A 25,917-nucleotide genomic window follows, 5' to 3' on the forward strand; every position below is an offset into this window, starting at 1 on the left:
TATCTTCTAATTTCTTATCTAACATGTATCTTTCCCTTCAGCTTCCCATAGATTGCTATTGCTGCTGAGGTCCACATAGTTCTCAAAATTAAATCTAACACTCATGCTGACAGTGTAAATTATGGGCTAAAAAAAATGCTAGTGAGAGAGGCAGAGAAGTGATTCAGGGAGATGTGCTGAAGGAAAGAAAAGCAAATTATCTTATATAATATAGATATAAAACATGTGTAGCAATTCATCTACATTCACCCTGAGCAGAATTACAGAACAAAGGGAGATTCAATTAGAATGAAAAGCAATCAATCCAGATACACAACCATACGATTTCACCAGATTAAAAAGAAAAAAAAAAGAAAGAATAAAGACAAAAGGATACCAGCTAAGTGGACTGAGTAGAAATTTCCTGTACAGCCATTACGTATTTTACATTATCATTATATATCTCTTCAGTGGTTTCAACATGCATTGTCTTTCCCTCTGAATTACTCACTCTTGACCCCTCTGCAGACCAGGATGTTGCCCTGGGATGCACTGCCTTTCTCATTAAGTGTAAGCACTGCTTTTATGTTACCAAAGTAGGACACACAACTTGGAAGTGTCGTGATAAAATGTGGTGGTAAAAATGTAAACACCAATGTTTTAAAGCTAATGCATATTTTATTGTGATCTTAGCCGGAAACTTCTCATTACCACAGTTGGTTTTTGAGGATTTTTTTGCAAAGCATTAAAATGGAATAAAAAGCTCATTTCAGAACTGTATCTGCACTAATTTAGGTAAAATCATAGCCTATTTCAGAACTGTATCTGTACTATAAGAAAGCTGAGCAAAGAGTATGTCAAGTTTCTTATGCACATCTGTGGCAACAAATGTTTCCCGGTATACTTCAGTATTTATGTGCAAAATTAAATAAGGAAATTATAAATTTACACTTTTAACCATGTTATTAATGATTCTGTATCCCTCTTCACAATTAAACTACTCAAATTTCTCTTTCTTCCATCTCTGAATTTTTGACTGTAAAATCTCCATGATAAGGCTCGTTTCTAAGAAAACAGTACAGACAACACAACTGTGATTTCCAAGCCTACCTGAAGGACATCTTATTTCATTATTCTACATGAAAGTAAGTTAAAGTAGTGATCAGATTCCTCTTACCTGTTTGTGAGCATGATCATAAGAGTTAATGTGATTGTCAAACTCCTGGTGTTTATAGTACTGCTTGTCACAGAGTTCACAGTAGAAGTTGGCTTTAAGATCTTCCAGAGCTTTTGCTATCGTGTTTTTCTTTTCAGCATAATCCTGGAAGGGGGTGGGAAAAAGTAATTTTAGTTTTGTCTTTGATGCTGTGAATGGATTTTGTGCTTTGCAGTTAATCATATTTGTAAACATTTACACACTCCCATAACTGAAAGCCTTCCCATATTTGCTGTGTTACACTGCACATATTTGCTGGATCTGCAGCAAGGCTGAAGATTTGCACACTTCAGTTTGCTCTACAGTTGCCAGCTCTCTTTTGGGGCTCTGTCAGAGGCTAGGATTTCCCTGGCTTCTGTCTAAATACAAATATTTATCACGCTGAAGGCTATTTTTGAGTTAATTTCAATCCAAGCCTGACTGCTTAGTAATATACCCAAGCAGAATAAGCATGAATATAAATATACAAATGGCAATGACTTAATTATCAGGCTTTTACAAGAAAGTCTGCTTACTAAAAATAAAACAAAATTAAAGAAACCCTGCTGGGTCCTTTGGAATGCCTGAACACATGAAACTTCCACAGCTGAGAGGTAATGAGTATCTTCCCCACTTTGTACCTGTCATCCCCTATTAGGACACATCTCTGTTTACCACACATTAACAGAAGCATCACACTCAACCTTGCTTATCATTTATGAGCAAATTATATACAAGCAATATTTAGTAATTTCTTAAATAAATTGAAGATAACATGGCCTGTTCTGAAAGAGCATGAAAAAGGTCTGTCATCTCAGATTTAATACCAGTTTAATACCAGTTAAACACTGAATATGTATAATCTCAGTGCAATGACTCCTAGTTTTGACAGGTCTGTCTGAGTTAGAATCTCAACACAAAATCGCAAACAAATCAATAATACTGAAGAAAACGCACCCCTCAGATTTGTTTTTCAAAGTTTCATCACTGTGAGTTATTTGGAAGTGACTCTAAATTCCTCCTCTTTCTCTTCGCCTCCTTGTTCAGTTAGATTAAGATAAAAGATGATATTGTAATCAGAACACCCAAAACGGAGTTAATTTTGGGGAAAAGTCCCTATTTGCAATTTTCACAGCTGACTCCTCATATACTTTCAATATATTTTGGGGACTTTTAAATGGAAAATTTATGTTTATTAGATTAGAATATTTTCATAACAATTACATTTATTAAAGGAAAGAGAGGAATAGTATCATAAAATTATAACTATATCCACAAAGTACTTATTATTTAAAATAGTACTTTAATTCAGAGTGATTGGACTGCTAGAAATCACTGTTGATTCATACTGAGGTATTCCCTCATCAAAATTTTGCCCATTAAAAGAATTGCAAAAGTCATTTCAGAGTGGTGATTTGAACACTCCTTCACTAATGAGAAATTCACACACTCCCAACACTTTTTTAAAAATATGTTTTATAAAGTATGTTTTGTTTAAAGTCAATGTGAATTAGCATTTCATTTCAAGAAAGAGCAACATTTTACACTTGGAAATACATTTATGCAGAATTGAAACTGAGCCTGGAAACACTGCACTTAGTTCTTGGTATTAAACTGCACTTAGTTCTTGGTATTAACCAGTAACAACTATAGGTTTTAAACCACTTCAACTACTTTCAAGATGCTTGTGTTTACAGACTCACAGATTCACAGAATATGCAGAGTTGGAAGGGACTCACAAGGATCATCAAATCCAGCTCTTAGCCCTGCACAGGACATCCCCAAGGGTCACACCATGTGCCTGAGAGTATCATCCAAATGCTTCTTGAGTTCTGGCAGGCTTGGTACTGTGACCACTTCTCTTTGTAGCCTGTTCCAATGCCCAACTACCCTTTGGGGGAAGAAACTCTTTTCAATATTCCACCTAAACCTCCCCTGACACAACTCCAGGCCATCCTCTCAGGTCCTGTCACTGGTCACCCCAGAGGAGAGATCCGTACCTACCCCTCCACTTCCCTCACTAGAAAGTTGTAACTGCAATGAGGTCTCCCGTCAGTCTCCTCTTCTCCAGGCTGAACAGACCAAGTGCCCTCAGCTGTTCCTCATAACACCTTCCCCTCAAGGCCCTTCAACATCTGTTGCCCTCCTTTAGACACTCTCTAATACCTTAATATCTTTCTTCTATTGTGATGCCCAAAACTACACACAATTTTCAAGGTGAGGCCGCACCAGTGCAGAGCAGAGTGGGACAGTCCCCACCCTCGGCCGGCTGGTGATGCTGTGCCTGATGCCCCCCAGGACAGGGTTGGCCCTCCTGGCTGCCAGGGCACTGCAGACTCATAGTCAACCTCCTTGTAGTCTACAAAGGGATGACACCTAATTTTGCTTTTATAAGACATGAAAAAGAACAATCTGAATTTGCAGAACTCCGAAATACATATAAGACATCTGTGAAGGACAAGAGTCAACATGATGTGTTCTAAGACAAGAATGGTGAATTGAATAATAATTTTTAATAAAGATCTCACATTATGCAGCTGATTAACCCTCGAGCAAACTTTTACAAGACCTACTAATGTTATGTAATAGCTTGAATAGTTACATAACTTCATTTTTGGAGGTCTTGATATTAAAAAAAAATTTGAAACAATATACTTACTATAAAGCAAAACCTAACCTGAATACAATTGTATTTGACATGCAATGCATCCTAATAAAACAGGGACACTGGAACCCCATGAACAACTTCACTGTAAAGTATTAAATCTTATCAGGATCTTGGGGTTTCTATCCCCATAGCTAAGGTTCTTTCGATGCAGGGCTAAATTTACATTACAATACTACATCAGAGTTTCAAAGGCAACTAAAGAATGGCAACACGTCATCTAAACTAGATGCAAGTAGATGGAAAAGAATAAGGGAGTTCATCATGCATGGAAAAGGGGAAAACCAGGAGTTTTAAACTACAAGAACCAAAAGCATTTGGGAATATGTAATTGGCTGCATTGGATCAGGTCAGTCTTTCAAAACTGTGTGAGATTTTATTCTGTACAAGGTGAGTGACTCTTCACTAAACACCATTCCATTTTCTTTGCAGCTGCATTCTGCTGGTTTCGGTTCTTGAATACCGGAAAAGGTCATAAACACTCAATTTTTATTCCCTTTAACTAGGTCATTCCTAATCATACATACCCCTACCACATCTTCTCTCAGGTACCGGTCTTTAGTTTATGCAGGCGTTCCTCACATCAGGGCCACCCATCACCTCTGCTTGTTCTTTTCACTGTCTCCAAAAGAAGACATGAGAACACACTACACCATGGTCTCATGCAGAACTATATTTTCTATTTTTTATTTTTATATATTTCCTACTCTCCTCCTTTTTGTATTTTTTAAAAATCATGATACAGCATTAAACCAATACAGCATTTTCTACAAGTTCTTTACCACCTGCATCCATTGCTGCTGTATAATATTTTGCTGTCAGGAGATGTTTCCATCCAGCTACTACACTTCACCTGACTTGGGAAAATTCCCGTTTCTCCAGTGGCAGCAGTGGTCATTAATGAACCTCAAGACTTCAGCTTATTGTATTTCACATGTACACACAAAAATACCCTTAAGAAAACCCTTAGTGGAGGGTGTTGAGGAGATTCTCTGTGGTCATGGGATCCCACAGGCTGTGCCAGGACTGAGTTAACTGTGTCACCTGTTTCTGCTGCTGGTTGGCATTGAGAGCCAAGGAAAGTCCAATTTCAAGGATGACTGAAGAATGGAAACAGGAGAACACAGGCTGCTGGTTCTCTGCCTGCTCTGCTATTTCTATTGATTTTGCAAGGAGTGCTACCTTGGCTACTCTAGCATTTTCTGTCCATTTTGATGAGGGATAACTGCCCAAGAACTGACAGTTAAAAATTACAGTCCCTGGACCTTGAGAGCATCGGGCAGTGGATTGCAGATAGAAATAACCCAGAAACTTACTGGAAAAGAATATTCCTGGAGCAAAGTAGCAGCCAAAAATCGCACTTAAACTGGTTAAATATTATCAAGCTTACTTTCATTTTCATCAAGATTTGCAAACCGTCCTGAAGTTTTAAAAGAACTTTGAATTATGATTTAGCCTGGTAATGAGACTCAGAACTGAGTGTCACTTAGTTTCATTATTTTTTTGCCTGAAAGGCTTATTATCTGAAAGCCTATGGCTATAATTCACTGTGGCTATTTTTCATAATTTATATGAAAGATCTCTAATAAGTGATCCCATCTATCAGCTGCCTTTATTTCTCTAAATCCATCTTCTCCATCCTCCAAAGCCCTAAGCTGGGCAAATGCTGCTGCAAACATCTGATAAATTCAATTAAGAATGGGCTGCATCCACAGAGGGGCTACCTGTCACTAACCAGACTGGACTTTCTGCTCCCATTATATTAGAGAGAAAGAAAGAAGGAAAGCTACAGGAACATTAAACTCTTTACACTGATTACTTTGGAGAGCTGACTGGATGCCTCAGTCTAGGGGATATTTTTATGGAGTGCACTTCAGGCTCATACTTCTACTGTCTGCAGAAAGGTCAGCTAGACAAAAAAAAAAAAAAAGGAAGAATGTGAAATTATAATACATTATCTACTCCATGGTGATTGCTAGTGTGAATATTCTTACTTTACAATAAATGTGAGCTCCTTTTATTGCAGTAAGGTATTCTGCATTTACTGTAGACTTAAAAGGGTCAGGCCTGCAGTCACTGCAAAGCAAAACGTATTACAGAAATAAACCTCTTCTTCAGGATAATTTACTGATATAGTCATCCCAGAGAGGATTAGCCTGCTCTGGTCTGATCCTCTGGATTAGAGCCCATTAGACCTGACAGATGTTCCAGTGTAGCTTTGTTTCACAAAAAAAACTTTTAAAGCATTTTTTCTGGTCCAATAACTTAAATAGAAAAGGAAAATTTTATTTTGAATATTTTCAAAAAAATCAAACTAATATTCTTGATTTGTCAAAACTATATGTTAGCTATATTTATAAGAAAGAACCAGCCTAAAAATATGTTGTTACCGAAAAAACCTACAAGAAAAAAAAAAGACAAAAAAAGGGAGAGAACAGAAAAATCAGCCACAACTTAAGAGCACACTTTCCTATGATCAATTAACTGTGACATCCATGGGCACAATTAACAATGGATTCCTTAAATTCTGGTATATTTACTCAGTATTATAAAGACAGTACAATGAAGCAGATTTTGTGGAATAAAATGTACAACTTACTACTATCTCCTCTGCTATCAATCTTGGTATTACTTGGTGTATATAATTCTTTTAATATCTTTGCCTAGCACTTTTTCTTCTCATGTAAGCAGTCTATACATCATCCACTGATGCACTTGAAGGAATAAATAAAATATAGAATTCATTCATAATATTAATGCAGTCTAGTAAAAAGTCTCATTATTTATACTGATCCTGTCCTTATCAGGGTGGGGAAACCAAAGCAAAAGGTGATTAGATACATTGATCATTCATTTCCAAGCACTGCACAGCAAGTTTCAGTTTCACAGCAAGGAGACTGATGCCTGACTGAGAAAATAAATACCAAGAATATTGTCATGTCTTTTTGATTCCCTTACCCCAAACAAACTACAACTCACAAGGCCATGAACAATGCATGATACTTTCTTGATCCCTTTTGACCTTCTCATTTTAGGCAAATGTCTTTCCACCAGCAATGACCCCACTGTTTCACTCCACTGGAAGAGGATGGGCCAAAGGGAAGGAATGATATCCAGATCCCTACATTAATCAAACATCAGAGGCTGAAAAAAACTCACTTTTATTTTCTCTTCAAGATCATCTCCAGACACCCAGCTCCAACTAAAACACTTATTAAATACAAGAGAGCTAAAATGTTGAAAATGCATATTTGAAAATGCTATTGAAGATGTGCCAATTATAAAACTGGTTTCTCAGCTTCTCAATAAACATACAGCCAGTGTTTTTTGTTTAGATAAATACCCTAGCATTAGGATAAATAATATGGTGAAAGGAGAATGAAACAGCAAAATTTATTCCCATTAGTGCCATTTGCTTCCTCAAGTCCTCCTAATTTTTTCTGCAACACCAAATTTGTTACCCATACACCTACTAATGCAAACAGCTGAATTGCACACCCCTGCACTAAATGGAGTGAGAGAGATGCAAACAGGACCAAAGCTGGACTCAATGAAAAGCAAGGCAATGCAGAACAGTGTCTTGCAAAGAACAGACTGAATTAACTTGAAAGCAAGCTTATGATGAAAGAGCAATTCGTTATCAGATTTGTCTGTCTCATTAACTTAGTTAAAGCACTTATACTGTATAATTACTTTTAACTGGGACTCATAAAATCACTTGATTGGCGTTTTTCGCTATTAAAACTAACTGCTTGGTATAGGTCTGTATGACTGTTTATTTATTCTAGTGTCTTAAAAAACCTACTTGCTGGCAGTGCATGCACTTAAAAGGTGAGTATACTGGCCACAAATCTGTGCTTGGATGTTGTATTAAGAAGGAGCTCTTTATCAGTGCTTATGAGAAAGCACAATTCCAGTTACACTGGAGAAAAATTTATCAACCCCATCTCTACCACTAATCTTCTGACATACAGACAAAGCAGAACTGAAGCAAGCTTTGCTGTAGAAAAGAAAGAAGGTTTAGTTCTAGATAATATCTTCTTCACTGAATGTTCATCACTGCTTAATGACAAGCAAGGGAAGAAGGAGCCTGGTACTAATCCCCTTTATTCCTTTACATTAAATAGTCCAGTCACATACTTTAATTAGAGCAGAATTTTGATTTTAAAACATCCTGGGGTTTAAAACATTTTGGCTTTTAATTTCCTTATAGCAGGCATGTAGACATCTAAAGATTTTCATAGCTACTTAATGTAATTCCATTGACAGGTAAGTGTCTACATAATTAGACTCTTCAGGAAAATCAAGTTTGTCTGTTTGATCCTTCCAGCGACACACTGAACTAAATGAAGTGCCTTTTAACCCTGCAGAACTCAAAGCCCTGGAGATGGACTGAAAGCTCCTCTTGAGCATGAAAACTGAGCACTGGAACAGATGTCAGTGTTCGTGCCTGGCAGTCCTCAATCCAAGGGTCACGACCATGTCTTTCATAAGCATTTCAGGACCTGAGGAAGGGCAAAGGATGGGGTGAGGGCAAGTTGTTTATTTATTTCACTGTACATTACTTGACTGCCAATTGATTAGATGCTATTAATTTGTATTAAAAAGTTGGTCTAGAGCTCTTGAAGCTTTAATATGTTGGTGAAGTTACTTTTAGGTATAATAAAAATTGACAGTAAAGTTGGACAGGGCATCAGGGACACAGAAAAACTGAACCCCATATTATTACATATATTTAATTTTCAGCATGTGATTTATCTAGGGAGCAGGTCATACATCAAATTTTGCATATCTGTATTTTCAGGATGAGAGCTCTCATTGATTATTGTGTTCAGTTTTCCTAGCTTTGGCTGCTATGTTTGACTGTTATAATTTTCTTTTTCAGCAAGATTTTAACTTGATCCTCTCCAGTAATTTTTTTTTACTAAGCTTTCAGAACTTGTATTTTCTCATTTCTGTTTTTTCTTGTATTTTAAGGGGTTTTTTGTGTTTTTTTTTTAAAGGAAAGTCAAAACGTATATAATAATCTTTGATTTGAAATAAAGATGTTTCTGTCCTATTTTATTCCTCTCAAAAATATGACTTCTGCATGACTGGATAAAACTGCAATCTGTTTTACTTTTAAAAAGTCTGAAATACTGTTATTTAAATATAAATCAATGTCTCAGAAATGTAATCATTATATTTGCCTTTTTGTAAAGTTGCAATCCATATTTTAAATTCAAGAGGGATTGAGTATTTCTTCACAGCCAATGTGTTTGTTAAGAGCTACTGAAGAGCACAGGGTGCCCACTGAAGTCAGTGCTTCTAGAAATCCCCACATCAGCCTCAGTGATTTTTCTTTACAGACCCCTTCACTGATTCCATTCTACTATAGCTTTCCAGACCATTAAATCTTTTCATGCAAATCTATGATCTTTTCATAGCTTCAGGGACCCATCATGACCAGCCTTACATCGTGTGCCACGAGCACTTAACTCCTCACCACTGAGAAGGAGCCCTTAGATCTGTGCCAAGTCTGAAACTCTCCTAGGCAGGTTTGTGTGCCTGCCCAATAAGTCCTGACACAGAGAGCACACAATTCCTGTTAAAAGCCAGAAGGACAGTTTATTCTAGTATATAGCTGATGGTCTGTATCCATTTATCACACTGGAAAGGACTATGTCCTACCCAGAGATCTGGTTATTAAATGAACACGTCATGTAGGGCTGAAACTTTTAGTTAGAAAAACCCCAACAACCTGTCAGCACAACATCAAACCCCCAAATCCACTAGAAATTACTCTCCTGATCTCCTTCTGTTGTCTAATTATGAATATGCATGACTAAAGATTTGCATTATGATGCAATATGATGCAGTAAATATTTATTTTCCTAAAATTAATCCTCGGTGTTATCGCAGTCAGAGAAAGACTTTATCTGAAGAAAAAAAAACAGTTGGGGAAAAAAAAATCACTTATTTTGGTATCTTTAAATAATGCAAATAAGTCTGGGCTAAGAAGTTCCCCAAAAAAGTTTGTCCTAATGGGAAATGGTATTAAGTTTAAATTTGTCATAGCGAATGCCTCTCAAAAAAATCCAATAATTTATTCTATTTTACTTAAAATACTCTTCACAAGCATTATTGGAGCATGATGAAGATCCTGGTCTAAGCAAAAAGACAGCACCACCAAGGCCAAGAGAAATGAGACAGTGAGAACAGTGTTTTGCAAATGCACAGAGAGATTTTGCAGATCCTGTTCTTTCATTGCTGAGATTGTTTTTTTTAAGCTGCCAAACAATAAAAAGAGCCTTGTAGGGGTCCTGATTTACCTTGGTGAATCTAGAGCTAAATTAGGAGTTATTGCAGCCTTAAACCCAGACACAGCATCTTTGAGATGAGATGGGCTCAGTCTTTATTCTCTCTGGAAACATAATAAAAAACAGTAGAAGTGTTTGAATGGCCCTTGGGGGGGGGAGGGGGAAGAGGGAAAAAAAGAAAATAAAGAATATTGGAATAAGTGCAGCTGCTGTTGAAATACCAAATACAGTAGCCAAGGACCCATGGCAAATATCTTTTCCCAATGACTTTAATGAGTTTTTCTTACTTTTTATTTGTGTGAGGAACAAATGGCAGATGGAGCATTTATCATTGCTGTGACCATCACCTGTACAAGTTATTTGAATACATGCAACTCATGAGAACAGCTCCTTTATGTGAATGATAATACTTATGTTTTGAAGACTTCAGGCCAAAAAATTGGATAGTTGGTATTCAATAATTTCAATCAAAGGGAAAGACAGCAGAAGCCTAAGAGAAAATGACACTTAAAGTTTGTAAGTGCCTCAAAGCCAGAAGTTAACTCCCTCTCCCAGCCAAAGGGGGAGAAGCAAAGATTTTGGTTGATTTGGTACTTTTCACTTTTGTGTTAGAAAATGAGGAGAAAAGGAAGGCTGTGGTACAGCCACATGTCAAGTTAAACAGTTGGACAAACACTTCTGAAGTTGAAAGTGTGAGACATCGAAAAGGCATGAGAAAGTATTTTTATTGATCTATTTGCTGCCCACCTATCCAGGCAAGCGTTCAATAACAGCCAGCCCTGCAAGGAGACGAGCCAGACTCAAGTGTCTGATGTCCACCATCTGCACAGGAGCTGATGGAAAATACTTAAAAATGACTGGCCATTACCACCAATGACATTTCCAAGGAGACTCCTAGAACAGCACCAGGACTGTGGCCATGTTCTGACTTGCTTTGGTGGCAGCAGTGTCGCATGTGTGACACCTCTCACTGAGAGAGGAACACACAGAGATGGAGGATCATCCAGCTCTGCCCATAATCATGAACTACATTCTTAGAGATGCAGAGAAAATGACCCTCATACACAAAACAGTCAAAGCTTCCTCAAAAATATACTTAGGCTCACATGTTAGCATAAATGATACATTTAGACTCACCCCTAGTCACACTCTTCCATTTTCTGTCCTGTTTTCTGCACAGAACACTATCAAAAATCCCTGAAGCTGAGAAAAAAAATGTGGGGAATGACAACTTGTCATACTGTCAGCTAAAGAAATTGGGTTTTAAATGCATTTTCAATATACACTGACAAAAGCTCAGGACCGGCCTAGAGCCTGAGATGTGACTGAAGTTCGAGGGGCTATTTCTGCCAATCTGTCACAGGCTGCAGCGCTCAGAACAGCTATCAGAGAGGGAGACGCTAAGCCTCAAACCCTGTGTGAGCAGAGCTAATACACTTGTCTCGATTTTTCCTACTAACAGGGACATTGCAAAATCCTTCAGGTCCAGTTTGAAACTCTGGCATGAAAAGAACTCTCTGTATCTTACTGGCCATTTCTATTAGAGAAGTGCTTATAGGTTCCAATTGCTTTAAAAACTCTGAACAGAGTAGAAAAGAGAGTTTTAGAGTCCCCAGAGATTGATGTGGTATGTTACAGGCACCTCCTCCTCAACAGCAAGGCCTCTCCTCAATGCCCTGCTACTCCTCATCAGTGCCAGCACGCTTGTTTGCAGGACCATGCATTTATGTAGAGGAGTAAGCTGATTTAGGTTAAAAATACTTCTGCAGGAGGAAAAAATATGTTTACCTAACACCTGGACCAGTTCACATACACAGTTAAGCTCCATCACCACCGAGCCAGAAGAAACAACAGGGAGGTTGCATGATATGTAGAACAACTGAGAGATATATTCAAGGGTGATCAACTTTATTGCAGAGGAACCAAAGCCAGTAGCAAAAGCTTAAGGTCTAAAAGACATTAGTGCAATGATGAAAACTAAAACCGAAACCTCCTAATGTCATTTGCTCTGTCTGAAAACCCAGCACTTTTAGATTTTCATAAAACTACAGGTCCAAAGATCTTTATTTAGTCATCCTGAAGATGATATTAAATGGTTCTGAACTGCTCATCAGTTACACAAGAAACATGACCTTGAGCCTCAAGGATCCACTGATACAACCAGAAAGAAAGACTGAAAGGGTGAAATAATGGCACAGCACACTAGACAGAAATGTATGTTGAGGAGTTGCCAGAATTAGTGGTGAGCTCAAGGCATTCAGTAACAGAAAACAATATTTTTTTTGCATACAAATGCTTCATATTCTTGGATTATTCAGTTCTTTCTTAGCCCTAAGCAATCTCCACCAAGCCAAAAGTTTTCCCTTTTTAGTTGAATGAAACTCCAGCTGCCTTGAAGACACAAACAGCACACAAATGCCGCACACCATGGAAACTGCTGGATGCACAACAGGCTTTCCAGCAGGAATCATCAGTGGAACGTATGCAAAATTAGCATTTCTGAACCTGCTAATCATTCTTGTTACAAAGCAAGAGTATCTGCAATATTGCTGATACAGGACTCAGATGAACAGGAGTCCAGCTCAGCCACAGTTAGCAGTAAACCAGCAAAACTGAAATGTCAACGAAATGCTGTTCCTTATAAAAGAAACAAAAAAGCTGACAGCCTGGATACAGAGCTTAGCCAGACCTATTTAAAAAACCCAAACTGATCCTAAGCAGCAGTGAACGCACAAAAATATATACATTCTCAAACCAAAAATTCCAAAGGTCTTTGGATCTTGAACTTTGTTCTTCAACAAAATAGACCTCAGTCAGTAACTGCAGCAGGGGCCTGGTCTTCTGGGCTCAAGTTTCAAGCATGAATCCTACAGCATTTATGAATAGTATCTTCACACTGTGGTCCATTTTCTACTTCCTTTAAACCTTTCATCACTAAAATATAAGTAAATTATTGAGGTCTTTGCTCCTCTGTTAATACAGACTGGCATGGGTTTGCCATTTCATGCAGACAAGTGCACTAACACATACACACAGAGAGTGTGGCAGGATCCACCTAAGTTTGGAAACCAGGCTTGAGATATGCTACCTAAAGTACTTATCTGTAATAAATGAAATGGGCTTGGGAAACTATCAGTCCAGGTTCAAGTTTACAAAGGAATGACCCATAAAAATCACTAAAACTTGGGAAAAAAGGTGACAGAATAAAAAAATCAGCAAAGAAGAGAGTCTTAGCCTTAAGTCTAAACTCAAGGAAGTTTTGATCTTGATGTTACCAGGAAGAAATGTTGGGACTGTCTTTTCTGCTTTTGGCTTTTCTGTGGGGTAAAAAAGAGCACAGAAGTGGAAAGAGCTGGAGATGGTAATGCTGGGGCCAGCACATCCAGTGCTCTGTTCCCCCACCAATACTCAGCCCTTCCCTGCATTTCCCAATGAAGGCACAGACTGCTTTTCAGGATCATATTCCTGTAGTATTTTAAAACACATTAATGCAGGGTTATAAAACAAAAACCTACATACTAACATCCTGCTTCTTATAGCTGTGCTAACAATTAGAAGGAATTCTCCTATTTATTAGTTTTATATATTTATGTATTCTAAGCATCTGGTGAAAAAATAACTTTCCACAAACTGAATTCTATCATATGGTAAAATACTTCATGAAGATTAAGTGAGATTAAAGTATTTTAACTACTCCAGACAAGCAATTTATTCCTTCCAAACAGGGGGGAAATGTACTTTACAGAGGATGCTCACACTGAAGTTTTGTGTCAAGGTGCTGCCAGGTGTTAAATTAAGACAAAGCACTTACGGTTTTAGTTCCAATTTCATCCACGACAATGCAAATGAACCTTTTACAAGATGCATATATAAAGCACTGTTTTATCAATGTTTTTGGTGTATATTTTTATCCCTTTGCATGTCAAATTTCACAAGAAAAAGTTTAATATTATACATTTGAATGTACACATCCACGTGTATAAAAATAAAATAGATGGCAACTTCATTTATCATCATTAACCTTGTTTTTCTAAGCAGCTTTTCAGACAACTGGATTTACAAGAGCACATTAAATCAAGTAATGACCGTGTCCCTGCGTACAATAAGACTGTGCTGATGGCAGCAGAGCTCAGTCAGCTTTCATAATATGAGTCAGCAACTGTTCTGTGATATCTTTAATTTGGTACAAGCTAAATCCTCTTAAGAGTGCCCGCTGGAATCCAAAAGGTCAGATGGGAAAGTGGCAGAAAATCAATACTGACAGCTTCTGTCACCCTCCACAATCTATAGAGCTCGTTCTAAGCCAAATTGCTTCTTTCTAATCTTTCTAATATTCCGCTGCTCGAGTCTTGCTTATGTAACATTAAAAAAAAAAAAAGGAAAAGAATAAAAGAAAGAAAGAATTACTTTCCTGAAGAGAAAGCTGTAATTTTAGCATCAAAACACAGAACAAAGCTGGTTCTTAGCTGGGGTTTGTGCAGATAGTGCTGTGATCAAAGTTGCATTTTCATACAGAGACTGACCAAAGCCACAACAAAGCGACTGACTGCACTCCTGTATCAGTTACAACACTTTTGAGATGGGTTAGCTCAAAATTTGAAAGACAATTATTAATACCATTTTGACTTTCTTATAGCTCTTTAGAAAGTACAGTTCCTCTATTTGCATGCTTTAAAGGGTTAATATCATAAGGCAGAGAAATAAAAATGCCAGAAGGCTTTCGATTAAGCTTTAAAAATGGTTTCCTTGTCCACAGTATACTTAATTATGAATAAATACCAGCTCTAATAATCAATACATGCAACATGGAGAAAAAACATTAATTTTTCAAGGAAGGGATTTTAATATAAAGCAAAGGAAAGGTCATTCTAATCTAGACCAGATTAAAAGTAAAATAAATTACCATCCCTTTAATGGTGACATGAAAATTTAACAGGTACTGCAGCTGTTAGCAATCTTCTCTTAAGAAAAAATGCCTTAACAACAATAATAGAAAACCACAGAGTTTAGCAGGCAGGAAACGGCAATTTTTAGCCTCAAAAAGAAGGCTGAAAACACATAGAAAAGAATCAATGCTCAGCAGTAACCTTTTATTTGGAGCCTTTCCTTAAGAATGTCGCAGATGTTGATTATAATAATTTTTTTTCTGCACCTGAATTTTTGAGATTTTTCATACATTCTTTCAGTACTGTGTTCCCATCACCTTAAAATTGGGCTTTACAGCTCAGTAATCACAAGTGAGCAAGTGATGAAAATAGAGAAGTTGTGATGGTGGCCATTGCTTTGGATTTTAAAAATAATTCTCTTGAGTCTTCTCAAGTAAGCCATTACCTGTATTAAAAGAAAACCTTTCCTTGACCAATTCAATATAGCATCTATCTACATAGAAACAGAAGCCTTCAACAAGTGGCCAAATGAAGAGTGAGCCTCAAGACCATCTCCTCACACACACAAGACTGCCCTCCTTACCCACGACCTGTGGTGCTCCCCAATTCCAGCTCCAGCCAAGCACCCGCCAGCACAGCTCCTGCCTGCAGGGCACCCCCAGGCCCCTGCCTGACCAAATGTCCTTCCAACACATATATTCACTGCATACAGACCGAGTCCTTTGGGGAAGTGCCCTACCAGGGGAGGTGTACATACAATTATTGCTGCGAGTAACAGCTCCTGGAGAAGCAGTCGGAAGGTTTCACTCCTTTCTCTTTCTGGGGCCCAAGTGTTCAACTTTGCTTTAAATGGCAATTCAGCCACTGCACACATGATTTTTAATGTTCACCTTTCACACTTAATTTTAAAGGCAATGAGAACAGAACAATTTAATAGAAATTCATTGACCTTTTAAAAAGCTTTCCTACACCATTTTCCCTCATAAATTGGGAAGATATTTACTAGCATGAAGCTTTTACTTTTTCTATTAACAAATACTTTTTCCCTTGCCTACTTGGTTGTAATCATACTGTTCTTTATGTCACACAAATAAGTATGAAATAAAGCATTTTAAAATAGCATTTAAAAGTAATAGAGTTACAAAGAGAAGTAGTAGACAAAATAGTTCAATAGTATGTGAGTAAAAATTCCAATTCTTAAGGGATAAATGTCTGTTTGCATAGTCTTGGAGCTCCCTGGTCCTAGTATTACTTGCTTCAGTCTTTATTTTGGGCAGCCGATCCTTTCCGAAGGATGGGCAGAGGGGAGGTCAGAGAAGAGCTGATTCCCAGCAGATCTCACCCCACACCCAAGTAACTGCCCCAGCAGCCCATCCACTACACCTGAGGGCCTAACCATTAGGGAAATAATATCTAATCACTTCCAAACAATTAGGTCACCAGTTATGAGAAGATATCATAACTAGTCACATTAATGAGATTGACAGAAGTTTCTGCTGGTGGCAGGGAGCCAATAAACCACACAAGGAGAACTTCCCAGCATAAAGATACGTCCACAGCTGGTACCCATGGCAAGCAAATACTGACTTTAATAAAATATTTTTTTCTGTCTCCTTTTTCCCATATACCTTCTGAAACCATGAAATACAAATTCAAGAACATCCCCAACACATTCTACAATTTTAGGCAGCAGGACTCACAGAGTAATGTTCTTGAAGAAAGATTTAAAAAACATTTGCTGTCCAACAAAACATGGTATTTCCTTTCTCAGATCAAATACTTTCTTATACTGAAATGCTTCTGTTCTGGGACTTTTATAACAATTTTCTGGTTTGGGTTCCTATCTCTGGAACAGGAAAATAATTTTTCCAAAAATCTCTAATTATATAACCCAACATGGTAAACAATGAAATTTTAGACTTTCAAGTCTTGTTCTTTTTCCAAAACTGACCCACATGTACAAGATTTCATATATGCATATATTTCATACACATCTGTACTTTTTGTTTTTCATTTCAGAGTTTCTCCATTTTCCCACACTGAAACAGGTTGAGCTTTAGGGAACAACTTTTGAACAGAGGATCACAGAATATATGTTGGCATGTATTAATACCAGAAGAGACCTGAACTTTCCTGCAGCCCTCACACATATTAACCAACACCACACCAGCTCTGCTGTTGCACAGGAGGACCAGAAGGCAAAGCCATGCCACTGTATTTATTTCTTCCAGCTAAAGGGAAGTAGCTCTTAATCTACTGCTGAAGATATTGACTTTACATGAACAGAAAGGTGATACCAGTATCATCACTGGGTAAAATCAATGGAAAGGCAAAGAAGTCAAACAATCCCACCTAAATACCAGAGGACCACATTAAAGCCACTGTAAAATCAGATAACACTGATTTGATTGAACAGCAGAGGGGTGAAAATGTCATGTGTTGGGCTAACACTTAACTTCATTAACCCATTTAAACCTGTGCTTTTCAGTTTTGATTATCCACATAACTCGCTGGAAACACAATGCCATCACAGAAAGAGGTGTACAGGATCTCTCCAGTGCTATGTAATTAAAAGTAAATGACAATCACCTGACTGTAAAAGCCAGGACCCCTGTGAAATACAACTTCATTGAACAATAAATTCAATTGCAAATTTGCTTATTATTTTAAGATTAAAGCATGTTGCATTACACACACAGTGCCACATACTCTGAACGCAAGCAGAAAGCATTCATTACAAAAGCAGTCATGCTTCAGTGACAGCAATTATCATCTCGCACTTGGTAAATGCCACACAAAATGAGACTTGCTTCAGATGGTTTTATTTCAGCCCACCTGACCTGAATCAAAGTAATGATGTACTGCAAAAGCTACACTTATGCAACAGCCAGCACCACCAGTTGATCACCATGTGGTCTTTTCATGGGTTTTAGTATGAAAATAGCAGTGTGAATACAAATAGCAAGCTTGATTTTATTTAAAAAAGAAATCATTCATGCCTGCATTTCATCACAGAAAAGCAGTTTTATAGGTCTCATTTCAACTGATGTAGCAAAGCATCATTTTAAAGACTCCATTTCAGACTGGAGTTATTCTAGGTTTCTAATATTGAATTAAAGATATTAGCAAGAGTTGATTGTAAGTGATATCTTTGGGATGAGAAGATTTTCTTATTCAAAGTCTGTAATAGTACAGTAATAGTACCCAGAAAAATTATTTGAACCTGTGTGTATTTGCGGGCACTCAGGATAACAGTAATCAAGGTTCCTGTACTTATGCTGAAGCAATAACTCTCAAATATTTATGTTACAGGTTGCAAAAAACCTTTTCCTACAGAAGGGTAAGAGTCAGAGGATTGCCATACTTGGGACATCAGCCACTTTTTCTGTCAAGGTTTTAAAAGAGCCACAAGCACGTAGCTGCCAAAACCCACCTGCAAAACTGCGTCTATTTTTCCACTAATTAAAAGCATAAAACCGAGCTGCCTTCCCAGGGCTTGTACATGGATGGGCTCTCAGGTAGCTTTTCTGGAACACAAACCAACTGAAGGAAGGAGCCTTGCTGGCAATCTTTCTTCCCTCATTTCACGCCTGTTTCTAAAGCCCATTGAAGCTGATTCTTCCTTGACAATTATATTCAGGTAATAGGGGAGAACTAAGGGCTGTTCTCTCAGCTACCTCCTATTTCAGTTGTTTGGCAGAGCACAGATTCAGTCCATTTTGAATAGCAAAGAAAAGCTTCTCAATAGAAGAGAACAGACTGAGTTGGGAAAGGAAAATGCAGATGAACTACAGATACTGGCAACACTTTCTTTAGCATATAATAGCAGATTTGATAAAGACTGATAATATATATATATGTAATACTTAAAACAAAAAAAACCCAAACTATAACATCTGTATCAACAGGATTTGTGGAATTACCAAACTTAGAATGTTTGCATTTTCTTCTCAGCTCTTGGTGTATGAACTTCTGTTTAGGAGTTCATACAGCATTTATGTTGGGAAGCAAATTTTCTCTAAATTCCATAATCTAACCTAGAGAACAGTCTCTGAGGTAAAGTTTATATGTTACAATTACTTTGTAAAGATGTGAAAGTTTAGTCTCAGGTGAATACAGATTATATCTCCATTTTCAAGTACAATTTGTAGCCCACTTTTTAGTCTACATAGGAAGGAAATACCTGGAGCAAAACATTCAATTTCTAAAATACTGCCCAGCCCTAACATGTAAACAGCATTCTGGCCTATACTACTCCCCTCAAGATGATGCTCAGAGAAACTGTAAGGATGTTAAGACTGCTTTGTGAATTTAGCTTTCTGAAGGCAACCCTAAGACCCACCATGCAGCCCCTTTTGTTGGTTAAAATGTGACATATTTGGGACAATAGATGCAGTTTTAGGAGCCTTAAGATTACATAAAAATATGGCATCAGGCTATGCTCAATCAAAAGTAACAACTGATATTGTTCAGCAGATTTCTGGGTGTAGAACTCCCACAGAATCACGGAACACTCACAATAGTCTATTTTAAAAGATGTTGTTGTATTGAAAAGATGTCATCTTTCTGAAATATTTCCAAAAAGGTATTTTGTGTTTCCATAAGAGCACTGAATGCTTGTATTACTACATCACCAACATTTTTTTCACAAAACTTGTTAAATTTAACTCTATTCTAAACCAGTAAATTCAGTCAATAAATGGCAGAGCTCTGCAATCCATACCTGCACAGCTTTCCCTGGTCTGGAAGTTCAGATCAATAATCACCTGGCTGAAAACTTCACTCCTCCCCACTTTTTTCCGCCTCTGTTCCCCTGACACCACATGTGCCTTTTATAGGAAACCAGAAGTTTTGGTATTAAGCTACAGTACAGCTAGAAATTTGTGCAGCAAGCAATTTAGATCTGATCATGAAGATGTCCCACTCCATTTGATGTGTTTGACCTTAGTAACAAACAAGTTGACAGGCCACTGTCTTTAACAATGGCATTGATGAAATAAGGAGGACCTGACTGCTCCAAAATGTGTCAGGGTCAAGTGCTGTGGACGAGACTGATGCACATAATCAGCTTTGGGCTGTTTGCCTCAGACAACTACATTCACTCTTCAGAAACTACTGCTCATCTTGGTCATTTATTCAGTATTCATATTTCTAATAAAAGTTTAAGACAGACTGAGCAAGCACCTTTGAAAGCTAAATCTAAAGGAAAAATTTACTATAAGAACATTTTTTACTCCAAAGCAAACAGGTTTTGAGATGCTTCATGACAGCCAAATTACAGCTGATAGAGTCAAACTTAAGAAGATAAAATTAATTGGCAAAAGAATATAGAAAATGTTAGCCCTTTTCTCTCCTTTCCCCAAGACTTCTGAGAAGCACCATCACAAAGAGAAAAGGTGAAGTGCAGGAGATCCCACATTCACATACAGCTGGCTGAGAATCAGAAAGGTACTGAAAGTCAACAGGACTCTCAACATGTAATCAGATATCTCTAAATGAGATGTGGAAAATCACCAAGGAACATAGAGACAGAAAGCCCTCCTGCACCAACCCAGCCACCAATACACTTGCCACTCTCCTCTGAACCATTGACTCGAAAGTGAATTTGAACTTTTCCTCACATACATATTCATATAATTCATTATGCCATACTGACCAAGCTTTGTCTTTCATTGGCACTGCTGCACTGCCTATTGTTTCCCAAGCAACTCCCAATCCCCCTAGTTCAGCCATGGCCTTCCACTCTGCCTCTATTGCACAGAAACCAAAAGGTAACTGCTGGCTTTTAGTTTATGTGATTTCCTAGTTACAAGCTGAACAACTAACATAACTCCAACGAAAAAGACATGGCACAATTTAGAATGACAAAGTGCTTCAGGCTGGAGGGAAAGATCATCTCGTTCCAACTCCTTGCCATGGGCAGGGACACCGTCCCATAGACCAGGTTATTCAAAACCTTGAATTTGTTTTTCCTTCCTTCCAAAGGAAATGGGCAAAATTTTTCAGTTATTTGCTTCTATACAATTATAATCTTCACTCAATTTTTGTATTAGAATGAAGTTTTGTATCAGCAGAGAGATAAAGGGAAGTTTTTATCTCTGACAGCTGCTCTGAAGTTGTGAATCAGCTTTCCTAAATGGATGTCATATGGCAAAACTAAAATTCATTGGGGGCTGACTGAGATTTTGTAAGAAAAGTCTCCTACTTCAGTCATTTCCTTAATGACTATAATTTACATCTATATATTAATGCAACAACAGAATGCCAGTAAGGTACTTCCATTAGGATCAGGACTTTACAAATACACCATAAAGGATAATCTGCCTTGCAGAGCGAGATCCCAAAAACCACAAAATTTCCAGTGAAAAACTGACAGGAATCTCTAGGTATGTGGTGATGTAACAGTGAAGTAAACAATCAGAACATTTTCTCAAGAAATAAGAGATATGATCAACTACCACACAATTTTTCATTGCATTTAAAAAATCTAGATAAAGACCTCATACTAGAGGAGGCCTGCTGAATTAATTGTGGTAGTGTATCACAGTAGGGAGTGTAGCCAGAATAACTTGTTCAGATGAGTGGGCATATTAATGATTTTCACACATATGGGTTAGCTAGTTTTAAACAGAAAAAAACCCAAAATTAAATAATAAATTAACTGAAAGGCAACATTCTTCTATGCAAAAAGGAATGTGTGTTGGCACATCAGATTTCCTTGTGAGAAATGTACAGTTAATAATTACAACAGCTCTACTATAAAGTTTTACAGGAAAAATAAATGTCTTTGGTGAATAGTACCTCAAAAAAAAAAAAAAGGCACACAGTACAAAGAGAAGGAAGTAAATACTTCTTATTCGATAGAATCCCAAACTGTATTGTCCTCCCAGACCAATCCACTGGGAAGTATGGAGACATGAAATAAATAGAGGTGATATTACTGTAGCTAAATACTTCCTTACTGGACAGTGTCTGAATTTCTCACTGCCCTTCTAGATCTAATAACACTGTTAATAGCAGTGTTAATGAATGTAATATCAGCTTCCATTTTTACAAACACTTCACAAATCTACAGATTTATCTACAGCACCTAATGCCAGAAACTTCCACGGCCAGATGGAAGGAGGGAGCACATGCAGATACTTTCAACAGATGAGAACTACATTTTCTTCAATAAATTATCCTCAGAAGAGGATACGAGGCACATGTTCCTCAACTCAGATCTTCTACTGAAGAGTACACACATACCTTAATGAATCAAATTGTGATATGGCAAAAATTGCCAGTTGGAAAGAAAAAAAATAGTGAATGCTAACCTCCAGTCACATTTCTCCATGCTCTAATCCCAATAAAATTAGATTGGATAAAAATGAGATCAAGTTTATATTTGTTCTCAAATGTTTTAGACATAGTAGAATTTGCAATGACCTCTACAGACTGCAGAAATACACTCAATAAATGACTTCTGTATCTACAGCTCAATTTTCTTCATTTTTCTTACCTGGAAATAAAACAGGTAAGCAAGAAAGCCTGACTGTCCTGCAGTTCTTCACCAAAACTGAATTTGAATGGCACTCTGAAAACTTAGTGATTGTCTGAGTCATTGAACAGCCTTCAGTGCTCTGGGGAAATACAAATGCAGTGCCGTGAGTTACTGTGGGGGGAAGTCACTAGATCTCAACTGAAGGAGGGTGCCACTGGCAGGTTTAGCATCAACAGCCTTATGTTATTGTTCTGTACAGAACAAGAAAAAAAATTAAAAGTCCAGTTTTAAAGAAATGGACACAATCAATGCAAAGAAATAACACACCATACTGGGAGAAATTGCAGCTTTTTTTCCTCATTCTTCACTTTTATGGAGACAACACACACTTTGGAGTAAATTAACTCTTCAAAGCTAATTGGCTGAAGGTTTGGGGGTTTTGTCTTTTTTTTCCCCTCCCCAAACATATGTTTTCACTGCCTGCTTTATGTAGTTAGGCAGTTAAATGCCTCCCTGACATCCGATCCCATCAGATCTCGGAAGCTAAGCAGGGTCAGCCCCGGTTAGTACTTGCATGGGAGAGCTCCAGGGAATACCTGGGGCTGTAGGTTCTAGTCCTGAGGACTTCACTGTCACTGTCCAAGTTCACTCGGCCGTGGCAGATGAACCTGAGGAGTTAAACGGTGGGGCCAGTTCTGCGCACGCTGAGCCTCACCTAAAATCCACTGCGCAGGCTGGAAGGGCACACCCATGTGGGGACAGCCCTTCCCAAATCTGCGTTTGTGAAGCCCAGCCATACATATATACATTATGTAGTTACTGTAGCAATGGTGTAATCTACTATTTTATCCTGGAATCCCAGTCTTTTCACTGCTAAGTCTCTAGTATGATAATCAAGAGTCAAGTTGCTCCTCATACAAATATAAACCTGAAGTAACTTCAGCTGAGCTTCTCCGGCTTTAGTCCAATGGGAAATTAAACTTTGACACCTGACCCTAAGTATTTTAGGCAGGGGCTTTGGCTGTATCAGTTCATTTTAACCTGATTTCCCAAGAGAAGAGCAGTGTCAATAACATGACTAGAGCTACCAAGTCATGTCAATATGCATTGTGCTGCATTGTTGGAAGATCTCAATAAAACCATTCCCAGACTGTGTGGACAGACAGCTGCATTTCTAACAACATATTCTGTATTCAAAGACTAAAATCTTATTAAACAACGTATACATAATTTACTCCACAGGAAAAGAGGCCTTTTAGGGTACTTGAAAACACACCATTCTCTCCACTCCCACTTCCATTTCTTTCACTCACTGCATAATATTGAGCAATTAAGCAGGTTGCTATATTTGGTGTGCCTAAACTTCACAGGTTGATAGCATAATGATTTTAATAACTACTTTAAATGTAACATAGTGACAAGTTGACACTTGAGGTTTGCATTCTGCAATTTGATTTTTCCAGAATTCTTTTGTTATGCCTCAGGAATAATAATATGATTAGGAATAATTTCTTGTTAGTGCTTCTTACTTTTAACTTTTTTTGCCCTTCTTTTTTTCTCGCATTATAAACATTTCAGATCTACTACATACAGGCCCCCTGGTAGGTATCAAAACTTGACTCTTCTAAAAAGGCTTCGTCAAAAGGAATGAACTAACATTACCAGAGGCATACATACCAACAGGTACGCACACCCTTTGTGACAATATGACCATTAATACATGTTCATAATATCAGCATTATAATATTTCAGCACTATAATATCAATAAGCATCTCAAAAAACACTTGAAGAGCATCAAGAGTCTCCTTCCATTCTCAACAGCCAAGCCCCGCACCTGGAAAGAATTGCCATGTCCCTTTGCCCTCAGAAGAGCATGAAGCAAAATATTCTTGAGTGCTTTAGTCAACATGAAAGTCAAATGTGGTCTCATTTCTTGGTCATGGAAAAAGTAATATCACGGGTAAGACAGGAAATGGTGATTACACTGTATGGGATACCTTGGAGAAATACCAACCTCATGTCAGATGCTACAGCCCTCAAATACATGTTTTATATATAATTTTTCAGATTTATATTTTATACAATACTTTTACCTGGTTTTATGCATTTTGATACAGCCTTATATTTTAAAACTGCCTTTCAAAGTTCTGTATATGTACTGAAAATAACTTTAATTCCAACTGCAGTCTATAGAGAGTTGGTATTTAGCACAGTTCCGTAATTTGCAGCAAATTTTTAAAAGTGTGTTTCACTGCTGCCTTTTAGATGAGAATGGACATAATAAATTCCATATTTTAAAAATTCACATACTAAAACAATTGCATATCCATCTCTGACATGTTCCTGTCTCCATACAGTATTTTAAGAGCTCTTAAATCCCACACTCTGTATTGTCTATGTGAGATACATGTAATTGTTTTACTCAAGTCAAGTCAAAGGAATAACTGCGGAGTCACTGAACACCATTTCTGAATGTCTGGTTTCCTGTGATTTTATATAATACATTTATGACTAAGAATACACATTTATTCACCTATTTTTCAAGGTACATAAATCTGCATTGAATTTATAACACCAAACTTCCTCACTCTAATGTCAAAGCTGTATCATAATGCAGCAAATCCAGAAGGAATACAAATGATACACTTAGAAAGCCTCCTTCCATCACCCTGATTTCATCACCCTTAATGAACTTAAACATGTAGCTCAGCAATTCTCAGTAACATACAAGAAGTAGTTTATGGAAACCATTTTAAGATCTTTAACTACAGAATATGCATTCCTGTTTTTCTGTATCCAACCTTGAGATAGTTACATCTCTATTAATGCCACAAGTTTTCCGGAAGATGTAGAAAAGTGACAGACAATACCTAAAAAGTACTTTTATGCCATTTTTATGTTCAAATTATGATTAACCAGGACTGTTCTATATGCAGTATACACTCGAGAGAAATCAGTAAAACTCATATTCATTCAAAGTACATTAAGTAAATAGCAGTCTCCAAAAAGTAGAATTTACTAGTTGCATATGATGAAACAGCCTTCCAATTTAAATTATCTGCGTTCTCATATGGGTTTTACATTTTCAAATATTCTTAATGGTACTTTACTGCTGTATTGAAAATAATCAACCGTACTACTTAGGGTCAGGAATTAATTATTGCCTTTAAACTATGTGCAATGAACAGCTATGGAAAACACTTAACTAGTTCTCTGCTTTGGGCAAATTTATTATTTTTTAACACATAGTGGGATCCAGTTTCCTAAGCAAGCCTACAGATGAGTTGGTATTTTTGATTCTCTGGAGTGTCTGTGATATGACAGGGCCTACAGTACACCCACACATTTCTGGAGCAGTAGCTGCCGGCCAGACAAAATATTTTAGAGCAATGAATACATTAGATTTTCT

At 37.5% G+C, this 25,917-nt stretch overlaps 1 protein-coding gene across 2 annotated transcripts in view; it reads right to left on the bottom strand.

Annotated features, from left to right (window-relative positions):
• ZNF804A (zinc finger protein 804A) overlaps positions 1 to 25,917 on the bottom strand; it is a 156,035-nt gene that overhangs the window by 39,362 nt on the left and 90,756 nt on the right. For both annotated transcript variants that reach the window (XM_071562743.1, XM_071562744.1), the window contains exon 2: positions 1,157 to 1,300. In XM_071562743.1, the coding sequence (XP_071418844.1) occupies positions 1,157 to 1,300 (144 nt within the window). The remainder of the gene's footprint in view (positions 1 to 1,156; positions 1,301 to 25,917) is intronic.

Source organism: Pithys albifrons, chromosome 8, assembly GCF_047495875.1.
Source record: "Pithys albifrons albifrons isolate INPA30051 chromosome 8, PitAlb_v1, whole genome shotgun sequence".
Lineage (NCBI taxonomy): Eukaryota > Metazoa > Chordata > Aves > Passeriformes > Thamnophilidae > Pithys > Pithys albifrons.